This window comes from Gobius niger (genome assembly GCF_951799975.1).
Source record: "Gobius niger genome assembly, chromosome: 16".
In the NCBI taxonomy this organism is placed as follows: domain Eukaryota; kingdom Metazoa; phylum Chordata; class Actinopteri; order Gobiiformes; family Gobiidae; genus Gobius; species Gobius niger.
The window spans coordinates 23,700,973-23,720,929 of NC_136867.1; the positions used below are offsets into that span (position 1 = coordinate 23,700,973).

The 19,957-nt window shown below is 39.3% G+C and overlaps 1 protein-coding gene across 2 annotated transcripts in view; it reads left to right on the forward strand.

Moving 5' to 3' along the window:
- The first annotated feature begins 365 nt into the window (after positions 1–365).
- The window catches only part of map4k5 (mitogen-activated protein kinase kinase kinase kinase 5), a 62,041-nt gene continuing 42,449 nt past the window's right edge, over positions 366–19,957 (forward strand). For both annotated transcript variants that reach the window (XM_079573416.1, XM_079573417.1), the window contains exons 1-4: positions 366–450; positions 1,053–1,278; positions 10,083–10,140; positions 16,865–16,955. In XM_079573416.1, coding sequence (XP_079429542.1) covers positions 1,171–1,278; positions 10,083–10,140; positions 16,865–16,955 — 257 coding nt within the window. In that variant the 5' untranslated portion in view covers positions 366–450; positions 1,053–1,170. The remainder of the gene's footprint in view (positions 451–1,052; positions 1,279–10,082; positions 10,141–16,864; positions 16,956–19,957) is intronic.

Here is a 19,957-nt window from a genome sequence, read left to right on the forward strand (position 1 = left end):
TTCTAGAACCAGCACAACTCTTAGTAAACAAAGTCCATTTCCTTTTCGCCTGTGTGCCACTTTTTACGAGATCACTTGCACGCAGCGCCAGTGTATCCTGGAACTGGCAGATTAGCAGCAGCCGCAGCAGCGATCACTTCTTCTCAGCTCGACCCACGACAGATTTACAACCACATCCAGCGTTTAAAACATGTCTTGAAGCTTTACTGGGAACTGCCGTCTCCGTGAAATGCCTTGTCACAGCGAAAACTGGACTTAACGCAGCCAGAAAGTCCATGGGATGTTCGCGTTGCAGGAGTAAAGTTTACAACTACTCTCGCCTTTCCTCGACAACAAAGCGCGAGCGTTGCAGTTTCGGGGGAGATTTTGTCGACGTTTTCCTCAACTTTTACGAGTTGCACACTGTGAACATGCAAACCTTGGTGATTTGCAGACGAGTTGTCTCAAAAGGTACGTGGGTAATAACTTAAAAGTGAAGCTAAAGTTGTCGCGAGCTACTTTAGCATTAGCATCGATGCTAACCCCTAACTGCATTCAACGGCTGTGGCTTTTTTCCTTAACAAACCACAAACTTTACTTTTTATGCAGCCCCTAACTCGTATAAACGATCACCAACTCAAATTAATTGCTTAGATTAAGATATGTGTTGCGTAAAGTTGTTATTATAAGTAAATTCATTGATCTTGTGGCGTCAGTCATATCGTCGTATTATTTAGACAGACTCAGATTGGACATTTTAGCATGTCATTGTAAGCTCAAAACTTTTAGATTTCTGTCTTTACTTTTAAATATCCATCTCCTATTATAAAAAATATGGCTTATTTGAGTGGTGCTTAAAATGATTTATTCAGCAAAGCAACCAAATTCTTGGTGTTGCTTGACAGATGTCCAGGTATGTTGCAAAAAAATGTAAATATTTTTTAACATTGGGGTCACTTTCTGCTTTATTTATGTTGCCTGTGACGCACATCGCTTGAGTTAGAAGATGCATTTTTAGCTGTAACATTTCCTCCTGTGCATAGTTTTACTCTCAACATTTTTGCTTTTTCCAGGATGTGAAGTTGGAGGGAGGACTGTTTGAGTGACCGCTGCCTCTCGTCACCAAGACAAGCCGCTGTGGGAGATATTTAACTAAATGTAAAGGATTTTTTTTGGGGGGGGTAACAAACGATGGATATTTTTCCTCGTCCGAGCAGTGAGATACAGAGGAGGAACCCGCAGCATGACTTCGAGCTCATTCAGAGAGTGGGAAGCGGGACGTATGGAGACGTATACAAGGTAATGTGCGTCCTACTGTCTGTCATTAGCGCTGCGGGAGATCACGTGATGATCAGAGCTGGCAAACTCATTCAAGAATCTAGTGTTTGAGCTGAAAAGATATTAGTCTGTGGCTTTGGGTCAGGTGATGTGTTCAGACTCCAAACAATGAGCTGTAGCTTCCACATGTTTGGCTGTAGACTTGGAAATAAGCCCTAGACTAGTCATTTATCATCAGCCATTGATTTGATCATGATTCGATTTAAATGTGACTTTTGACTCATTCAGATGCCGCATTTGCCTACAAAGCTGCGTGCTAATTTGACTCTTACTGTCCTAATACAGTACTGCTTTGGCGCCCTTGACCAAGACCCTCCTCTCTAGGGCTGAAAGATATTGTTATTGTATTTATATAGAGATATGAATATTCAAAATGTTGAAATCGAGAAAGCAAGCTGCTCTGTTTTGTATTATGATTAAATTTTTCTGAAAAATGCTTAGTTTTCACCTAACCCATAGTTATATCGTATCGAGATATCTGGCATGAATATCGAGATATGAAATTTTGCCCATATCGTTCGGCCCTACTCCTCTCACCTTGCTGGTGGATGCACAGCTGTGGCAAACGTAGTTGACTGATGCCTACTTATGCAACAATTATTTTATTTTATATCTATTTTTACAATTCATCGGTTAATAGTTGAGTCTCAAAGTGCGTGATGCATTATTTATTACCACATTAAGCTGAAGTGACGCTGCTCGAGAACATCTTTTTATAAAGTACACTTAAAGGAACAGGCCACCGTTTTTCCATGCTGAGTTATGTTCTTTCCTGAGCTTAGATGAGTTGATGTGTAGCTGTCTGGTATTTGTGCTCGTGGAAGAGTGTGGTAGCTTCCAACTTCACCCCCGTTTAGAGCTATAGGAATATACTGGGAGAGGCCCAATGCTAACAACATCTTTGGTTGTTTTGCCTGTCTGCGAGCACACAGTTCTTCCATACTGTGATATGTTCTAACCTGAGCTTAGACGAGTTGATACATAACTGTCTGGTCTTTGTGCTTGGTCGCTTGTTGTTACGTCACCACCTTTGGAGCTATAGGAATACATTGGGAGAGGCCAAATGCTAACAACATCTTTGGTTGTTTTGCGTGGCTGCGAGCACACACTTCTTCCATACTGTGATTTGTTCTTACCTGAGCTTAGACGAGTTGATACATAACTATCTGGTCTTTGTGCTTGGTCGCTTCTTACGTTACCACCTTTGGAGCTATAGGAATACATTGGGAGAGGCCAAATGCTAGCAACATCTTTGGTTGTTTTGAGTGACTGAGCGCATGCACAAAGACCAGACAGGTACACATCAACTCGTCTAAGCTCATGTAAGAACATATCTCAGTATGTTTAAACAGTGGCCTGTTCCTTTAAAGGTAATTTTGGTAGGGTGTTCTCTTGGTGGGACACATCTGGATACAAGCACAAGTTGAAATGTTTGTGACTGAACATGCCGTTCCTCATTTTAAAGCCGAGATCAAGTCACTGAGCTTTACTGGAGGCCTGCATTAGCACTTTACCGACATGACTACTCTGATTGCTGAAATCGTCAAACAGGTTTGAGCCTTTGGATCTGGGACTTCGTTCGGTTTTCTGAGCCAAAACAAACGATGTCGACATGAACAACCTTTACATCTTGTAAAATTATTATGTAATTGTGAACAAATCAACATGAAAATTGTCATCAGTAGAGCTAATATTTGATTTGAACGTTTCGGGTTAAGATCTGGGTCACAGATTCAAAGGTCATGTTTATTCAACATACAGGTGAAACTCGGAGAATTCGAATATCGTTGAAAAGTTCATTCATTTCTGTTATTCAACTTAAACTGTGAAACTGTGATATGATGAACTCATTACATGCAAAGTGAGATATGTATATTTTTATTATTTGTTATAATTCTGATTATTATGGCTCAGCTTGTAAGAACCCCAAATTAAAAGTCATAAAATTAGAATGTTTTCAAAATGGACTGTGTGCCATAATCATCAAAATTATAACAAAAAAAGGTTTGACAACTGTCACTTTGCATGTAATGAGTCTATATCATATATTAGTTTCACATTTTAAAGGGGCTAAATGCAAGTTGGCCATTGTATGCTCACTACTGCCACCTCAGGTCATACGTGTAACTGCAGGTAATATATTAAGCTCATACATGACGGCACTTTGGACCCGAAGTAACAACTTTTTGAGTGACAGTGCAGGATTTTAGAGGCAGTTGTGGTGAACAGGTCTGAGCTACACATTAGGACATGGCTGGAACATGTAGGGGGAGGAAAATACATTTTTTAACATTTTGAAACTCCGTATAGTCCCTTTAAGTATTACAGTTTTGATTAGATGGTTCATTTTTTTGTCCTTGTAAACTGAAAACGGCAGCTTCTAGCTTTGGGAAAGGAAACATTTCTGCTGCTTCAAAGCTTTAGACTGTTGTTTGCCAATTAATTCAATTCATCATGATCATAGATGCAGCAGACGGTATAACCAGTCGGATTATATTACGTATTTCAGGACAGTCGTTAGTCAGAAGAAGTTTCCCTCATTTGCTCTACATAATGACTGACTGAGCCTCTGAAATATGCTCCTCTCGTCGATGCATCGCACGCCGCGGTCACCTGACTCTCTGTGTAATGTTCTGGTTTAACAACACAGATCAGGTGACTGTACGTAAAGCCATGTTAACAAACGAGTTTTACTCTTCGAGCTCAGGAAACAGAAATGCGTCAGTGCTTCAAGTTAAACCATCATTTATATAAGCATCATTGACACATCGAGCATCATCAGTTTCCCTTCAATAAACAACGTTATAGTGGTTCCTTAGTGTGAACATTTTACCCCTGTTGTCTAAAATCCACCTGATCTATTGGAATGACAAATTACTGAAGATTAGGTGGAGATACTGACATTTTTGTATTTATTTTAAAGTCGGAATCGGCACTAACTACCAACATCATTCTATAATATAACATTATGCACTTCATCACTATCATCACCCACCACTTGAAAGTTGCCAATTCAAAACTCAGCTGTGATCGTGTCCTTGGGCAAGACACATTCTTTCCTTTGCTGTGTCTATCCACACTGATGCGATAGTAAGAGAATTTTAAATGAGACGATGTGTTTGACCCTCTCCTTGAACTAAGACCCTTGTAGTGTTTCTGTGGGGCATTGAAAAGCATTTAAAGTAATACAATTAAAGGGACCGGATGCAAGTTGGTAATTGTATACTCACTACTGCCACCTCTGGCCATAAGCGTAACTGCAGCTTCTATATTAAGCTCGTGCATGACGGCACTTTGGACCCGAAGTAACAGATTTTTCAGTGACAGTGCAGGATGTTAGAGGCAGGTGAATAGGTCTGAGCTCATTCTACACATGTTCCAACCACAGGACATGGCTGGAACATGTAGGGGAAGGAAAATACATAATTTGAACATTTTTAAACTCTGTATAGTCCCTTTAAGGCCTGAAATGTTATCAGAAAGCATTGATTTTAATTCTACTAGGGCTGCAACTAGCATTTATTTGGTAATCGATGAATCTACAGATTATTTTCACGATTAATTGCTTGGCTGTGAATGGTGTACGAAAGTTGTATTTTTCTTAGTGAATGTTTGTTGGAGGCTCTTGGTGCTTATTCTGCGTCTGATTGGATGAGACACAGACAGATATTTATGACATTTTCAACGTACAAAGCACTACAAGCCCTAACAAAGTAGGTTTTCATAAAAAATACACAATTTTCATTTCATTTTTGCTCTACTTGAGTCTGTGTTTACTAGAAATTGATTAAACCCTTATTCCTACAAATGTTTAATCTACCTTTCTTTGATAAGAGTGGCATTGCTCAGCTTTTATTTAGCCCAGTTTATTGAAAGTTCAAAACCTTTCATCCAAAAGACATTAAACTCCAGATTTTTCTGTACATTTTCTTTCAATTTTATACATTTCTGCTGAAAAGCTGCCCAATTTACTTTATCTACATTTTCATAATTTAATATATGTCCAATGTGTTACTAATATGTATGGATCTTTTGTATTTTGTGGCATTATAATGTTTGTATTTGGGTGATAAAATGGCGTTAAAAGCATGATTTAGAAAGTTAGTAACGTATCCCCACTAGGACTGTGCTTTTGCTGTTTTTCTTTTAAGGATTGTCCTCCTCCACTGCGGTTATTAATAATACATGTCCCACTACTCCTACAATCAAACTCCTAGCTTTAGTACTGCAGCCGGTCCTCTGGATACTGCAGTTGTCGTGCCTCTGCTGCACAAAGCCCAGTGCCGCCCCTCCCTCAGCCTGAACCCGAGGAATGCTGTGCCTGGTGTTCTCTGTGTGCGCTGCTGAGGCTGAGGCTGAAATACGATCAGCCTCTGTCCAAACACGTGCCTCTCTCTGTCTCTCTCTCGCTCCTGTGGGTGTGCACCGAGGGCAGGAAGTACTTCAGTAAAAGTATGAGAAGTAGCAGCAGTAAATTCTTCATGGGGTCCTATTTTGTGCGAAACATCCCGTTGTTTTCTTATTGTAAATGTAGCTGACAACTCCGTTTTTTATTGATCCATGTTTTTTGCACTACAGCTGAATATTATTTACTACCACTTCTCCTACTATTACTCCATGTGCTTTTACTAATCTGTTATTACAACTATACCATAATATCCTGCTTTTCCACAGGGCATTAAAGTAAACGCTGCCATAATTAAGCCCTTAAATGTCAATAGAAAATAATACATTTGATTCCAGCAGGCATTAAATCACAATTCCTTTCATAACAAAGACATGGCTCAGCTTTTTCCCTTCACAAGTTCATAGAATATACGAGAAATATGACTCCAAACACACATTTTCTGTCAATTCAAATCATAAATGCAACAATCTTTTGCATTTGACTAAATCTGGCCTGCTGCTACCTGCTTAAACCCTCACCTGCTACTACGGACGCAACGATTCACTTTGAGGTCACGATTTCCATTCAATTCAATCAATTTCATGTGCAGAAAAAGAAATCCAAGTTCTATTTTTTGGCCTTGTCTCAGTCTCGTCTGCTTTAGAAACATGTTGCTACTCTCTGCCTTCCAGACAGATCAAGCGGGGGAGGTCGGCGTTTCTCAGAGGTGGCCGTGTGTCATACGTCTCAAGGGAAACATCTGAAAATACTATCATCTGTAATCTTTCATATTGAACTTATTGAATTGAAGGGCGTTCGATTTGATTTCAGGGCATACGTTATTAGGTGATGCAGTAGCCGTATCGCAAGAAGCCACAATGTAGAACAGTAGAACGCCACCTCACTAAAGTCTTCATCTGACTGAGATTGACACTTTTTTTTGTTGCAAACTCAGCCAAAAATAACAATGCATTGAACTTATAAATGTATCATATATCAAGTTAATTTTATGTTAAACATTTACCAATTTTGATAAAGGGACTAGATGCGAGCTCACTACTGCCGCCTCAGGTCTTACGCGTTACTGCAGTTTCTATATTGAGCTAACCCGTGTCTGATGTGACGTGAACAGAATCTGGCCTCTGATCGGCAACGAGAGAGAGGACAGCCCTCACTATTGATACGCAGGTCATACGGATTTTATATTTTACCATTACCAATATTTTTAAATATCATACGGCTGTTCTAAAAGGGGATTTTGCCGATATTAGCATTTCGCCGCTGTTAGCGCAGCTTCGGCTGGTGTTAGCGTAGCATTTGCATGTAGCTTATCTTCATAGGTGTATTTAGCTGTTGCTTTTCTGTTTTAATACAGCTTGGCACCGCTGAATGATTCCGTAAGTCCCACCTGAAGGCAGTATTTGTCCACATTTGTTTTCATCAAATGCGGGTGTGTTGGAAACAGAAAATTCTGCGGGGTAGATGTAGTGGGGTGTTGTTTATCTGTTATGTATCTGTTAAATTTGATTGAGTTGTTTTGATTAGGGCTGCACTGGTCTAAAATATCTAGGGTGGTCAGAATTTAAACTCACAGTATTAAGACCCTACGGAGACATATTTGTTTTGTTTGCAAAGGATATCATATTGTGGAATGAATTTTTGGCATTTTCTGCGTCGATTTTATTGCTACTAATTGTGCAGCAAGAGTGTAAACGTTGAGTAACTTTTTGATTCCTTATCTGGACCGACAGACCAAACTCCTTCACATGGTTTTCCTCCTCCTCCTCTCTCTCTGTGATTCCGAGCTGCACATTCCTCTCTGATTTATGCGCCGAGTGGATGTTTTTAAACTGTATGATGTGTTTTCTTTGTGTTAAGGCTCTTGATAATGGCCCGTTCGTCTTCATTTAGGCGCCGCGTAACCCGTCATTACACTAAATGGTTTTAGGCTGTGGTTTCCCCCAGCGCTAGAGCTGAGGGACATTCATAGGCAATAAAAGTAAGATGTTACTTAGGATTCATCATGCTATTGTGTCGCTCCTATATTGATCAGAATACAAGGTAGGATTAGGTCTACTTATGTTGTTTGCTGATGTCGTGGGGTCTTGTATATATGGGCTGGGTGATACTGACAAAAATGTATATCTCAATATTGTTGGGGACGATGACAAAGCGATTTTTTTGCAAATCATCAGAAGTATGCAAAACTGTGCTGACAAACATCTCATCTTTATTGCTTTGTCGCTCAAAAAGATAAATGTCTAGAACACGCTACAAATGGGCAGAAAAACACTTCTGCTTTTTTTCTCAATTTCCTCCTAATTTCTCCCCCAGGTTTTTTCCAATGTTTTTGAACTTTTCCCCCATAATTTTTCCCCTTGGTTTCACTATTTCTTTGTTTTTCCCAATTCTTCCCCATATTTTCCCATGTTTTATTTCATTTTTTTTCCCCATTTACATTTTTTCCCCCCACCCTTTACCCCCTGTTTTTGTTTTGTTTTGTCAAGCCTTATTTAATCATTTTTTTCCTACACTTTTCTCCTTTTCTCTCCACTTTTTCCGACATTTCTTGACATCGGAGACATAATCGATATTGTAAATCTTCATATCTTCCAAACAGCAATTTCAATATAATCTTGTGGACGATATATTGCCCACCTCTACTTGTATAAAACCTGTGTGAACCATGTGACTTATGTATTAGAAATTACGACTCAAATCATTATGTAATATAGCTTGCATTAAAAAAAGCAAATCAGTCCCTTTAAAATACTTCTTGTAATTGCAAACAACACCAACATTTCTCCTCACGTTGGTTACGCCTGTCGCTAACAGCCATTCCCTTGTATCCATAGACTCCCGTACTTATAGTGTATCCAATGTTTTGCTCGCTATGTTCTTCTCTAGGCCTTGTTTAGCCATGTGACCTGTTTGTTGACATGACTTGAGTCAACACCGTTTGGTCACATGACTGGGACGGGTCTGTTAGCCCTGGAGGAAAGCTCTGTAATGAGAAAAATAAATAAGGGGATCCAGGAAAGATAAATAGACCAGGGTTGAATTGTAAATGTATTGAAGACATTATGTTAATTGTTAAGCATCAGTAGCCACAGGTTGTTTGCCGGCCTCAAAGAAAAGCACTTGTTTATGGTTTTAGCAGTTGTTTACCTTGATATCCACTCTGTGGTCACTGTATTTATCTGTAAACATCAGTGACGGGACAGACTTCCTCGCCAAAGGATGTTAAAGGTCCCGCTCGCTTCTGCTTTTGTCTCGGGTCAGACTCAGGAAGTGCAGCAGGTTATGAGAAAGTCACGTTAGGTGTATTGATTTAAAAAAAACATGTGTAGTTTATTCCCTAATGACTGATGTCGGTGTTGAATCTCTGTTTGGGACGTGTTGATATGAGGCGTGTCTGAGGTTTACGGCTGATTGAGCTCGTCCCGACTCTCTCCCCAGGATTAAGGGGCATACCGTCTTGACCTGGATTTGCACCGCGGCTCAGTGCCAACGCTTTGTGGTCGAATTTCCCCTGTCACCACCATCAACTCTGAAATATAACAACAAACACCACTGTTAGGGCCGGGTACCGTTATACCAGTATGGTGCAGGAAAGAAAGTTTAGGTGTATCGTAGACGGGTACCAAAAAAAGAGTCTCATATTTTTAGATCCAAGTTTTGATGTTTTTGGTCCAGGGACAGAATTAAAGGAAGTGACTTGCTTGTTTCAGCTCAAATAAATGATCCCCCATCCCCCGCCCCCCATTCCCCCCTCTCTTTTTGGCCAATATATTCTTTCTATTTTTTTTTTATTTTGCCCAATATTTGCCCCATTTTCCCTATTTTTTTGTACATTTTTATTATTATTTTTGCACCAATTTTCTTTCTAATTTTCCCATTTTTTTACTCTCATTTTCAAAATATTTTACCAATTCTTTCCCATGTTTTGTTCATGTTTTCCTCCATCTTTATCTAATATTTTTCAAATATTTTCTCCAAGTTTTACCGTTTCTTTTCACATTTTCCCCCCATCTATTCTTCATGTTTTCCCAATTTTCTTCCCCAAGTTTTTCCTATTTTTCACAATTTCTTCCCCCATGTTTTCTTCATATTTTCCCCCATGTTTGCCTCATGTTTTTTCCCAATTTTCTTCCCCAAGTTTTTCCTATTTTTCCCATTTTCTTCCCCCATGTTTTCTTCATATTTCCCCCTATTTATTCCCCCATTTTTCATGCATTTCTAGACATTGGAGATGAATCCGATCTTCCACACAATAATGTTCAGTTTTCTGGTTCTAGATCTTTCTTCTTTGAAGAGAATTACAATGTGAAGTAGTAGCATTGAGTGCAGTTTCTGACAGCAGTGATTTGTGTTTCAGGCTCGGAACATCCAAACGGGAGAACTGGCCGCGGTGAAGATCATAAAACTGGAGCCAGGTAAGAGTCTGTGTTTCTCGTCAGTTTCTCTGCAGCGGAAAATCTCTGTTCCGTCCAGCTCTGTTGTGTAAAAGCTCTTTTAACAAGTCAAGCCTGTGTCCACCGACTAATAAACGACTGCATCAGGAGGCCGTGACGTCCCTGGCGTCGCTGGGACAAAAATATTATTCTAAGAGTGTTCCTATTGCGGGAATCTCTTTTTGTAGCTCTTCAGCCTTTTCCAAGTGGCTTTTTGCTCAGAACACATTGAACACAATCTATGCTGTGACGTTGATACTTGTAAACTCAACTTTAAGGGTCTAAACCTAATTTTTGGTTACAAACAAAGAACTCATTGTTAATAGGACGAGTTTATAAGGATGTTTCACAAATTGCAGGGTCACTTTTCAGGGTCACCGTCATAGAAATGCAAGAAAACTAGCCTGAAACTCAAAATGAATTGATGTGAATACTTTAGAATTACTGAATCACTGTATTTTTTCCAGTTATAGTACACTGGAGGACAGCAAAACGAAATTTGTTCCACAACGAGGCGTTTTCACATCACAAAGTTCACAGGGAACCGTCCCTGTTACTTCTCTTCAGTAGGGCTGTCACAATAAATTCTATATCGACTTATCGTTCAATAAAAAACAGATAAACAATACATTTTTGGGCTCAATATATATATCGTCTATACATTTATTAGCATTTCCCCCATTCTTCCTTTGTAAAGGTTTTATTTTTCACTGAAGGCAAATTGAGTCTCAATATAATTCGTGTTTATTGAAGCTTGTGTGGTATTTTAGGATATGATGATGCACTTTTAGAACTAAGGTTTACTGAAAGTTGACAGTATCGAGTCAATAATATCGTTTATCGCGATACTTTCCCGCCTCAATATATCGAACTTCAAATTTATTATCGTGACAGGCCTACTCTGCAGTGTTTGCACTGAACATCACTGTTAGCAAAACAAACTTTGTAGCAAGTGTTCCAAAACATCCAGATTACACTTTTCACCACAGAAAATTCACCACAAATGTAGTGATTCACATTTGCTTGTACTGTATGTCTCTTGCTACGTCGACATAGAGTTTCGAGAGCAGGAGCTGAAACAAATCGTCTATAAAGTTCCCCACAGTCCTAGTTCTTCCCTGTCTGAAAGTGGGGCTGGTACTTAAAGAGCGCCAAAAACTGCTAATCGTTTCTTTGGTGGGAAATCGTTTTATTCAAGATTGTCTTCGAAACATCTTTAGCTCACGGGCGAAGAGGTTGGAGACCCCATGCGCCCCCCTTTCCCGGGAAATACTGATCTTTTTGACCCACAGTAAATGGTCCTTTCAGGATGAGCGACCAGTATGTCGTGTGTTTGAATACTTGTGTTGGGAAGTGTCTGGTTACTGTGCTCCGCTGACCCACTGACACAGAGCAGATTAACACGGATTATCACAGAAGGGGCTTTGGGCTCAGGATCAGACACGACTGCACTGGTTTTACACTGATGACATTCACTTAGGGCCCATTCTCCCCGTTCTCATCGCTCTTTATCGATGTGGGGAAAGTCACTGAGGCAAATCTGTTTCACTGTCTGCCTCTGCATTGACAGGGATGTAACCGTTATGACAAAATTGACAAAAGTGAATATCTCAATATTTTTGGGGAGTTACTGATGAAGTGATATATTTGCAAATGTAATGTTTTCCTCATTTTGTTTAAAAAAAAAGTCCCAATTCTTTCCATTTCCCATTTTATTCCTAATTCCTTCCCCATTCCCCCACCCCCATTATTTTAAAATTTTAAAAAAGAAATCCCATTTTATTCCTAATCACCCCCCCCCCCATTATTTTCCAAAATGTTGTCCCCATTTCTTTCCAATTTCTCCCCCATAATTTCCCCAAAATTAAACCCAGTCTTTACCCCATTTTCTCCCATATTTTTCTCCATTTATTTCCCATTTTACTGCTAATCCAATTTCCCCAATTTCTTTCCAGAAACGTCAACACATTTCTTTCCCATTTTTCCCCAATCTTTTCCCCCTAAATTTCCAATTTTCCCCCCATTTTTGGCCCGACGGTGGCGCAGTTGGTAGAGCGGGTCGTCTTGTGATTGAAAGGTCGTGGGTTCGAATCCCAGCTCCCGCGAATGCACACTGCCGTTGTGTCCTTGGGCAAGACACTTCACTCTCGTTGCCTCCAGTGTCTGCATACATTGGTGTATGAATGAGAGAGTGAATGGGTGACTGGTTCCTTACTGTAAAGCGGTTTGGGCCTGATAAAGGTAGAAAAGCGCTATACAAGTTGAGTTCATTTACCATTTTTACAGATTTCTCATTTAGTTTTGTTGCAGAGAAAAGAAGCTTTGAACTTCATACTTTTCATAGCGGCTAAAACCCTACACTACATTTCCCTCTTAATCCATTTGAAAGTTGTCTAGACTCACACAATGTTAATGGGGTCATCAAGCATCTGTGCTTGTCTCAATACTTCAAGATATAACATTCTTTGCGTTTCTTCATGTTATGCAGGAGACTTAATAAACTTGACTGATGGCGTCTCGTGCCAAAGGTTTTATGTAAAAGAAATACCTGCTTGCCGTTTTTCCCACGAGTTTTGAAGATTCTTTTTTACATTTTTAAACATTTAACATGAAACGTGACACATGGAACTGCGAACTAACTCCTAAATGTATTTTTCAGAACATATTTGTAGAAGTTTAAACTACAGGGTTACCAGTTTTTAAGCATAAGACACAGAGTTTGTTGTTGGCAAAGTTGTAGTCTTTACAGTTTGGTAACGGCAGACTGTCAAATTCCTATTTTAATTTGATTGTGATTAATTGTAGAAAGCTTTAGTGTCGTCATATTTTTGTCTTTGTGTCAAGTACAATTTAGCAGAGCCCATGTCTTTCGTTAAATACAGATTACGACAGCAGGTAGTGTGGGGTTTGAACTCTGCTGCCTCTGTGAAAGAGTTGAATTCTACTTTAGGGGCGTGAACTAAACCCTACATTCTGTCTTGACTTTTCTTTCTGAAGTTACTCCTTGTTCTCTCTGAGCTGCAGGTAAATATCTTTGGACTAGAACAGGTTTGACTGGAGCTACTGCACTCAGTCTGAGATAGAGAGAGAGAGAGAGAGGGACTGGAAATAAAGGGACAGCGGGATAGAGACAGAGGGGTGTGGTGAAGTCGGCTCCAGGGCTCAGGGAAACAAAGCCGACTGGTCTAACGTGACAGTAAAAGCCAAATTAGTTGAGTTTGAATGACAAAGATCACTGCTGAGCCAGGGGTTAGTGCTAAAGGCTGGATACCGTTAAGTGACACCAAGTTTTCGCGACCTCGTGAGCCACAAAGTGACAATACACAGGAGCAGACTGTAGCTCTTTTCATCTGCAACAACAACACACTGTGCACATAACAGTTCATATTTACAGGTAGTGCTGAAAACATTTAAAGGCCTTATACCTGATTTTTTGGATTGCAAACAATGAAAGGGGAAGCCACTGAATTCAAATGTTAGTTGCGGTCCAAATTAATTTGTAACTTTCCTATTATATTTGTAGCAGCCAAATTCTTTAGAGGGACAAGTTTATAGGCACATTTCACAACGTGCAGGGTCACTGTTCAGGGTCACGTTCACAAAATGCTAGAAAAATAGCCTGAAAGTTCATGAAATTGATACTAATGTTTAATAATTTGGTGCAGGCTAGGGATGGCCGATATATCGGCGCCGCCGATATTATCGGCCGATATTTGTCATTTTTTGACATATCGGTATCGGTCCGATATTGGGAAATATCGGCCGATATTATTATTTTTTCTTTTAACTATTTACTGCACCGTAATGTCATAGCGCACCTGAATGCAGCAGCAGTGTAGACCGGCTGCACTGACCTGACTGGGGCAACAGTTTATTCAAATTATCTAAAATAAACAGTGGCTCCTAAAAATAAAGAACCTCCAGCATAAATTCACACGTCTCCAAAAGAAAATATGTTTTTACTAAGTTTAAACAAAGTGGAGCGGACACTTGGACACCACAGAGATGCAGAGCCACAAGTTGCTGCTGCAACAAACTGGACTAAATCTGCCTCCATGGACGTTATTCTGAGTCAGGATTAACAGGAATCATTTTCTGATGGATTATTTGTTGCTACATCTGAGGTGAGTGTTGCGAAAGTTTCTCCGTCCTGACGCCAGATTTATAACTTTGTTTGTTAGCGCTAGCATAGCTGCTAACATGCTAAAGGCTACAACACGTAAACATGACCTTTCTGTCATCATGTAGGTCTAACTACAGTGATGATAATGTCTGTATTCACGTTTACTCTGCCCACTTTTGTCATGTTAATGACCCGTGAAAACGAGGCGTTTTGTCGCATTTTCGCGCATATTTAATTAGACGCTTTTGCGATCGTTTGCGCATTTATCATTGAAAACAATGCAGTTCAAAGCTCATGCTAATCTTGTAAATCTACTTTTTGCTTTTTGCCAGCTCTAAACCAACTCTAAATCTTCAGTCTGGCCTCATTAGTTCAGTATAAGGTGCTGTTAAAGTGACTATTTTTTGCAATTCCAAAGCTTCATACAGAGCAGTGTGTCCACAGACAAGTTTATCAGATGTGTTTAAAGTTAAAACATGTAGCTTAAATAACATGGTAGGCTACATGTTTAAGTAAAAACAATACAATCAATAGTAGCCTAGCATATTCCCAGTGTCACTGTTTCCCATTAATAGAGGACATGGGTGAAAGTATAACAATAAGTTGGTCTGAGTAAATATTTAGCCATAATCCAAATGACATTTCACTCCAACATTGCATTTGGTCTTTTTAATATTTTTCTAATAAAAGGGATTGTTTGTTTAATCCTGGTGTGTGAGATGTGTCCCAGGCATAAGCATAAGACATTCCAATAATGGAGCAATTTGCAAACTTGACCACATTTGAGCCTTTCTATTGATTTTTAACGTCGAAATAAATATCGGCAAATATCGGATATCGGCCACAGCAGCCAGGCAAATATCGGATATCGATATCGGCAGCAAATTTTCATATCGGACCATCCCTAGTGCAGGCTGTTTTCCCCACAAAGGTTTGAGTTGACAGTATACTAAAGGAGGATAAAATGATTTTCATTCTATTTCTAGAAGTAAAATCAGGTATAGCTCCTTTAATAAAAGTGCATTAAATCCCAGATTAAATGAAAGAACCTGGCTTTGAGATATGTAAGCATCTGTGGACCTTCTTATATTTTGCTAACTCCTTAATTGTTTCCATGTAAGTTTAAGGCCCTATGCCTCATATTTTTATCTATACACAATGAGAGGGAGAGGAACAGCCTGTCAATTTTAAATTGTTAGCTGTGGTTGTAGCAACTTTCCTAATACCTGTAGCAGTAGCATCTTAATTGTTCACAAGGATGTGTTTATAAAACATCAAACTACTTTCAGGGAGTAATGCTGTAAAGAACAAATAGTCTGTTAATTCATGATGCTCCGATCCAGCTTTTTTGCTTCCGATACTGATACTTCTGGTTTGAGTATTTACCAATATCCAATGCCAAGTGGCTTGCTGTGTGAGTTTACTCTGTTGTCAATACCGTCTTATCCTTTTATTGCAAACGAAGTCTTACAGGTCAATTATATCGACTAATAAACTGTAATGTAACATTAAAAAAGGATCACTGGACTTTTCTACACTATCCTAGGTTCTGTATTAATGTAACCTAAGCCTGTGTCACAAAGAACTTTAACAGCATTTCATAAACTAAAATACAAACTCACGGTCATACTATTTGTCCACTTTAGGTGAACCAGTTTCTGTCCCAGCCTTGATTAGTTGTGGCTAGCATTAGCACGCTGCTGCCAGCTGTGTCATTTTGCCAGGTGATCAAAGTTTTGTTTGCGGAGATTAAAACTAAATAAGAGACTGAATTCTGACAGTTTTTAAAATGTTGAGTCAAAATAGGCATCAGGTTCAGTATCAGATATTTGGAATCGATACTGTATTTTTCCACCAGTATGATCAATACAACAGCTTTTTAATTGTAGTTTTTTTTTTTTTTTTTTTTTTTGCTTTTACAATATACTGAGGGACAAAGCTGTGCATTCCAACACTAGTCTTTAAGCCAAGTCTTTCTCTACTGTATTGACCACAGTTTTCTTTGTAATATCACATGCAGTTCATATATTAGATTAGCTTGTTTCTGTCCAGATGTTTGACAGTTTATTGAAGGAGTCTTATGTTAAGTTGGCGCCGTTCTACAACTTTGTGTCAGTGCTGTCTGAATTGGTAGCAGCTGTCTGGAGTTGGACGTGATTTAGACGCGTCAGATGAGTTTGACAAAGATATCGGCATCGGCCTGAGAAAAACCCACACTATCGACCACGAATACTGTACTCCCTAAATGACGGCAATCTTAAATATTTGCTCATTGCAGTCAATCAAAGTCTGATCTCAGTTCAGTTGCGAGCGTTGATTTGAGCATGTACTGGCTTTTCCTCTTTTTGTTATTGGTAAAACAAACCATTCGAAGTCGAACATTGATATGTACATAAAAGAGTTGTATTGCCAGCATCAAGTGCAGTGTGTATGATTTGACAACCCACTGCACCAGATACAAACCACAGGGCAGCACTTCTGACCCATTTCCTTGACTTTTACGAGGTGTTTATGTCTTTAAAACTCCGCTCCTCTGTAGTAACATTCTGACCATGTGTTTTTCTTTTTTTTTCTTTCTTCCAGGGGACGACTTTTCCATCATTCAGCAGGAAATCTTCATGGTGAAAGAATGCATGCACCAAAACATTGTGGCCTACTTTGGGAGCTACCTCTGGTGAGCACAAAAACAGTCCAAATACTTTGTTTATAAGTTTCAGGCTGCACGGTTGGAGGTTGGCGGTATTTGGTCATAGGTTGGCGAGAAATTCTCAGAAATATGCAAAAATGTGCTTAACACCTTAATTTAGATTGCTGTGTGAGTGAGTTCACAGCTCATAGATAATTGATGTTACTAAAGTATAAGTGCAGGAAGTTTTACCCTTTTGAGAGATGTCACTTCAGGGATATGTTTCTTTTGGCAGCACGGAGTTATTTGCATTTTACTGTATTATCCAGTCAAGATATCTTCTAAATAACAATTTTGATATCAGGTTGCAGACGATATTTGTAGGGATGCACCGACACCAGTATCGGGTATCAGGCAGACACCACATACTTGTACTCATACTCGTACTCATTAATGAAGTCCCGATACCAGAAACCGATACCACTTGACCTACGGAACACTGCTCTCCACTGAGGAAAGAAAATGGCAACAAACTGGAGAATTTTTTAGTGGAAATACAATATTCCACATAGAGCTGACTTTATTACAGACGACACTCCCTAAATCAGAGTCTGTGCTGGATTTAACCAGAGCTAAATGTTGTTGGTGCTGCAGCGTGGAGTCTGCAGTGTTTGCAAGATACAGGCTAATGTTGCTAACTATGCCGCTAACTTATGGCTAACAGTTCTGGCTATTCTTACTCTGTTTTATGCCCAGGGGCTTATTCATCTGAAAGACTAACCCAATGACTAAAAAGTACTTTGAAAATCCCAAATCTTTAAACCATCTATTCACTTCAAAAGGTATGTTGAAGAAGATGCCTTGTACTTGTATCGGTGTTCGGTATCGGCAAGTACTTAAATCACAGTACTCGTACTCGTATAGGTTTTAGAAAAAGTGGTATCGGTGCATCCCTATATATTTGGCTGGGCAATTTGGAAAAAAAATGCATTTTTTCCCCCCATATTGATCAAAATTTTCAACTAAATTAATGATAAAAACAGTAAATGTGGCCTTTCCTGCACCTGTAAACAGATGCTGCGGTCGGACTGAAACTAGCGCTAACTTACTCTGTCCTGTTGCAGCAAAGACATGCTCCACACCTCTAAACCTCACAGAACATGTCACCTCACCCCTCACCTACCCCTGCACCACACAAACACTCAAACAGCCGCAAAAAAAGTGTAAATGTTTGAAGAATGTCAGAAGCAGACAGCGATCGCATGGTGTGTGTGCGTAGTCCCACAAGGCCACGACTTCTTCCCCCCACTCTTCTTTCAGCTGAAGCCATTTTCAAAGCAACCGCAAAGATTTTGAGACATACTTTTGTGACTTCTTTCATTAATCATGGATATTACGATAATGATGATTGAGCACACACATGCAAACAGATTTTTATTGCCTTACATGCAGAACACAACGCTTGAGTGATTAAAAACTATAGTTCAAACCCCTGCAGCAGCACCTTCCTGTTGTCGACCCCACTTTGAGTCCAGGCCTATTTAGAAACTACTGTCACTCGCGTCCTGTGTGAAACCAGTGTGAGCTTATTACTGTTGCTGTGTCACTTCTCCCCCCCGCTGTGGAATTCACCCGAGTCTGTGAAAACCATTTAATCCTGGAGTGTTTGAACGCCTCGTGACGTGTTTAAGGACTTGGCTCTGGTCCGGTGTGAAAGTATGACTAATGCTGCCGACTGCTCTCAGGAGTAAACGCTCCGGTTTTCAGAGGGCGCAGGGGTGGGCAGAGCGGACAAACGTTACACGCAATAAACATGTCTCTCGCAGTCATTAAAATATGTAAGGAAGTGTGAGGAAAATTACAGACTCGATAAATAAGAGATATCACTTTGATTAAACTAAGCAAAGGGGTAACTGTGTTTTCCTTTGGACAAATACTGAAATAATATGTCCCAAATAACGAACAATTGTCTAGACACCTAAATCTACGGAATGAGGTCAATTCATCTGTGGATTTTTTTCTTCCCTGATTGCACAAGTATTGTAATATCTCAAAAAGGCATATCAATTTATTATAACTTATGCCATATTATGTTAGGATAAAGCGTTTCTTTGACTTTATGTTAAAGGTAATTGTTTACAGGTGCTCAGTTTCTTGTAACTCCTAATTGAATGACTTTATAATCATATATAAATACTCTTTAGAACATTTTGTGGATGCTCTAAGTTCTTTTCATTTGTATGGCATATATTTGTTAGATTATATTATCTCTAAATATTTCAAACTGTTATTTGTTGCGTTCGAGAATAGACCTAGAATTTAAGCTCTTTGCTCTTTACAAAGTAAATTTACTCCAGTACTGTGCTCAAGTATAGTTTTTGAAGATCTGTACTTGACTTGAGTAGTATTTTTGTTGAAAACGTGTTACTTTTACTCCACTACATTTCAAAGATGAATATTATACCTTCCACTCAACTCTGTTTCTAACAAAAAGGCTCCAAAGTAAAAACTTAATGTGACTATTTGTTTTGTTCATTTGAAAAGCCTAATCATGCACTCTATGGACAGCAGGTGGCGCTGTGCAGATCAAATCGTAGACTGGACTGGGTTTGGTTGAGTTGAGGATGTTTCGCTTCTACACACAAAAACTCCTCCAAACGCAGTCCATTCGTCGTTAATCGTTAATCTGATTTGTACTTTTTTTCTTTGAATACTAAAGTCCATACTTCAGTAGTTTCAGTTAAGTAAAAGTTTAACAAGGCAACGTGTGTGGCAGTATTATTTTACAAGTATCTTGGCCTTTCACGATAATAAATTTGAAGTTCGATTTATTGAGGCAGGAAAGTATCGCGATAAACGATATTATTGACTCTAACAATACAAGATACTGTCAACTCTCAAGCATAAAAATGACAGTAAACCATAGTTCTAAAAGTGCATCATCACATCCTAAAATACCACACAAGTTCCGGTAAACATGAATTATTTCAATGAAAAATCAAAGTTTTACAAAGGAAGGATGGGGGGAAATGCTAATAAATGTACAGACG